At 49.2% G+C, this 2,355-nt stretch overlaps 1 protein-coding gene across 1 annotated transcript; it reads left to right on the forward strand.

Annotated features, from left to right (window-relative positions):
• Positions 1-251: 251 nt before the first annotated feature.
• On the forward strand, positions 252-1,751 carry KCNA2 (potassium voltage-gated channel subfamily A member 2; the record flags this gene model as incomplete). Its single annotated transcript, XM_082659434.1, has 1 exon — positions 252-1,751. The coding sequence occupies one exon, from the start codon at positions 252-254 to the stop codon at positions 1,749-1,751; it is 1,500 nt and encodes a 499-aa protein (XP_082515560.1).
• Positions 1,752-2,355: the final 604 nt, after the last annotated feature.

Consider the following 2,355-nt stretch of genomic DNA (forward strand, 5'->3'; position numbering starts at 1 on the left):
GCTGAGAGATGAGAGAGAAAAAGCAGCAACCCAGGTCAAGTTGCCAATGCTGAGTGGTCTTATGTCCTTAACCACCTCTGTCTTTCAGCCAAGCGGGGCTATCTCTCTGGCTCTCAGAGAGACCTGGGGGCTCCCCTGCAGGAGTGCAGGCCGATGCTGCTGTGTTTCCTGGGGCCGTAAGCAGCGCCCTGAGCTCCCTGCCGCCAGGCAGCTAGAAGGCATAGCGAGAGGCGCTTCTCTTGGTTCCAATTATGACAGTGGCCACCGGAGACCCAGTGGATGAGGCCGCTGCCCTCCCTGGGCACCCGCAGGACACCTATGACCCAGAAGCAGACCACGAATGCTGTGAGAGGGTGGTGATCAACATCTCAGGGCTGCGGTTTGAGACCCAGCTAAAGACCTTAGCCCAGTTTCCAGAGACCCTCTTAGGGGACCCAAAGAAGCGGATGAGATACTTTGACCCTCTCCGGAACGAGTACTTTTTCGATCGGAACCGCCCAAGCTTTGACGCCATTTTGTACTACTACCAGTCTGGGGGCCGGTTGAGGCGACCCGTGAATGTGCCCTTAGATATATTCTCCGAAGAAATTCGGTTTTATGAGCTAGGAGAAGAAGCAATGGAGATGTTTCGGGAAGATGAAGGCTACATCAAAGAGGAAGAGCGTCCTCTACCCGAAAATGAATTTCAGAGACAGGTGTGGCTTCTCTTTGAATACCCAGAGAGCTCAGGGCCTGCCAGGATTATAGCTATTGTATCTGTCATGGTGATCTTGATCTCAATCGTCAGCTTCTGCCTGGAGACGTTGCCCATATTCCGGGATGAGAATGAAGACATGCATGGCAGTGGAGTGACCTTCCATACCTATTCCAATAGCACCATCGGGTACCAGCAGTCCACTTCCTTCACCGACCCTTTCTTCATTGTAGAGACCCTCTGCATCATCTGGTTCTCCTTTGAGTTCTTGGTGAGGTTCTTTGCCTGTCCCAGCAAAGCCGGCTTCTTTACCAACATCATGAACATCATTGACATTGTAGCCATCATCCCCTACTTCATCACCCTGGGAACAGAGCTGGCTGAGAAGCCAGAAGATGCTCAGCAGGGCCAGCAGGCCATGTCACTGGCCATCCTTCGAGTCATCCGGTTGGTAAGAGTCTTTAGGATTTTCAAGTTGTCCAGACACTCCAAAGGTCTTCAGATTCTAGGTCAGACCCTCAAAGCCAGCATGAGAGAATTAGGCCTCCTGATATTCTTCCTCTTCATCGGGGTCATCCTCTTCTCTAGTGCTGTCTATTTCGCAGAGGCCGATGAGCGAGAGTCCCAATTCCCGAGCATCCCGGATGCCTTCTGGTGGGCAGTCGTCTCCATGACAACTGTAGGCTATGGAGACATGGTTCCAACTACTATTGGGGGAAAGATCGTGGGTTCCCTATGTGCAATTGCAGGTGTGTTAACCATTGCCTTACCTGTCCCCGTCATAGTGTCCAATTTCAACTACTTCTACCACCGGGAGACAGAGGGAGAGGAACAGGCCCAGTACTTGCAAGTGACGAGCTGTCCAAAGATCCCATCCTCCCCTGACCTAAAGAAAAGTAGAAGTGCCTCTACCATTAGTAAGTCTGACTACATGGAGATCCAGGAGGGGGTAAACAACAGTAACGAGGACTTTAGAGAGGAAAACTTGAAAACAGCCAACTGCACTTTGGCTAATACAAACTATGTGAATATTACCAAAATGTTAACTGATGTCTGATTGAACCCTATTCACATACTCACAGCTCAATGGAACTAATGCAGATATTGCATAATAGCCTGCATTGTAGTCAGTGTGTTCTACAGTGTGTATCTGGTTCTGCATGGAAAGCAATAGTCGTGCAAGTGACTTTTGATCTTTTGATTTTTGATTTAGAACACAGAATATGTATCCATGGCTTTCATGCAAATCTTCATCACCGGCTTAGGGGTTTCCAAAGATGGGAGTCACCTATGGAAGCCAGGATTTCAGAAGGACACATTGAGGCCACCTCATAGCAAATACAGAACCTACCACATCAGTGTCACCTTTTCTTCCTAATGAAATGCACACGGCATCTCGGAGATGCAATTCCCCCCCCACACCCCACTTGAGCCTACCTCCCCCTTCACAGAGGAAAACCACGGTAGCTTAGCTTTAAAGTTCTGGTAATTATTCGAAAGGTCTTTCCCATTTTTGCATTGAAAAGAACACACAGTGCTGTGTGTTGGAATTACTTTCTGTGTCACAGGCTGGGGGGTTGTGAAATGCAGTTGCCAAGCAGACGCTCCGGAGGCTTGTGTTTCGTAACGGAAAATACTGCATTTGGTTTTTTCTCTGCAGT

This window comes from Grampus griseus (genome assembly GCF_964374135.1).
Source record: "Grampus griseus genome assembly, chromosome: 1".
Taxonomy (NCBI): Eukaryota; Metazoa; Chordata; class Mammalia; order Artiodactyla; family Delphinidae; genus Grampus; species Grampus griseus.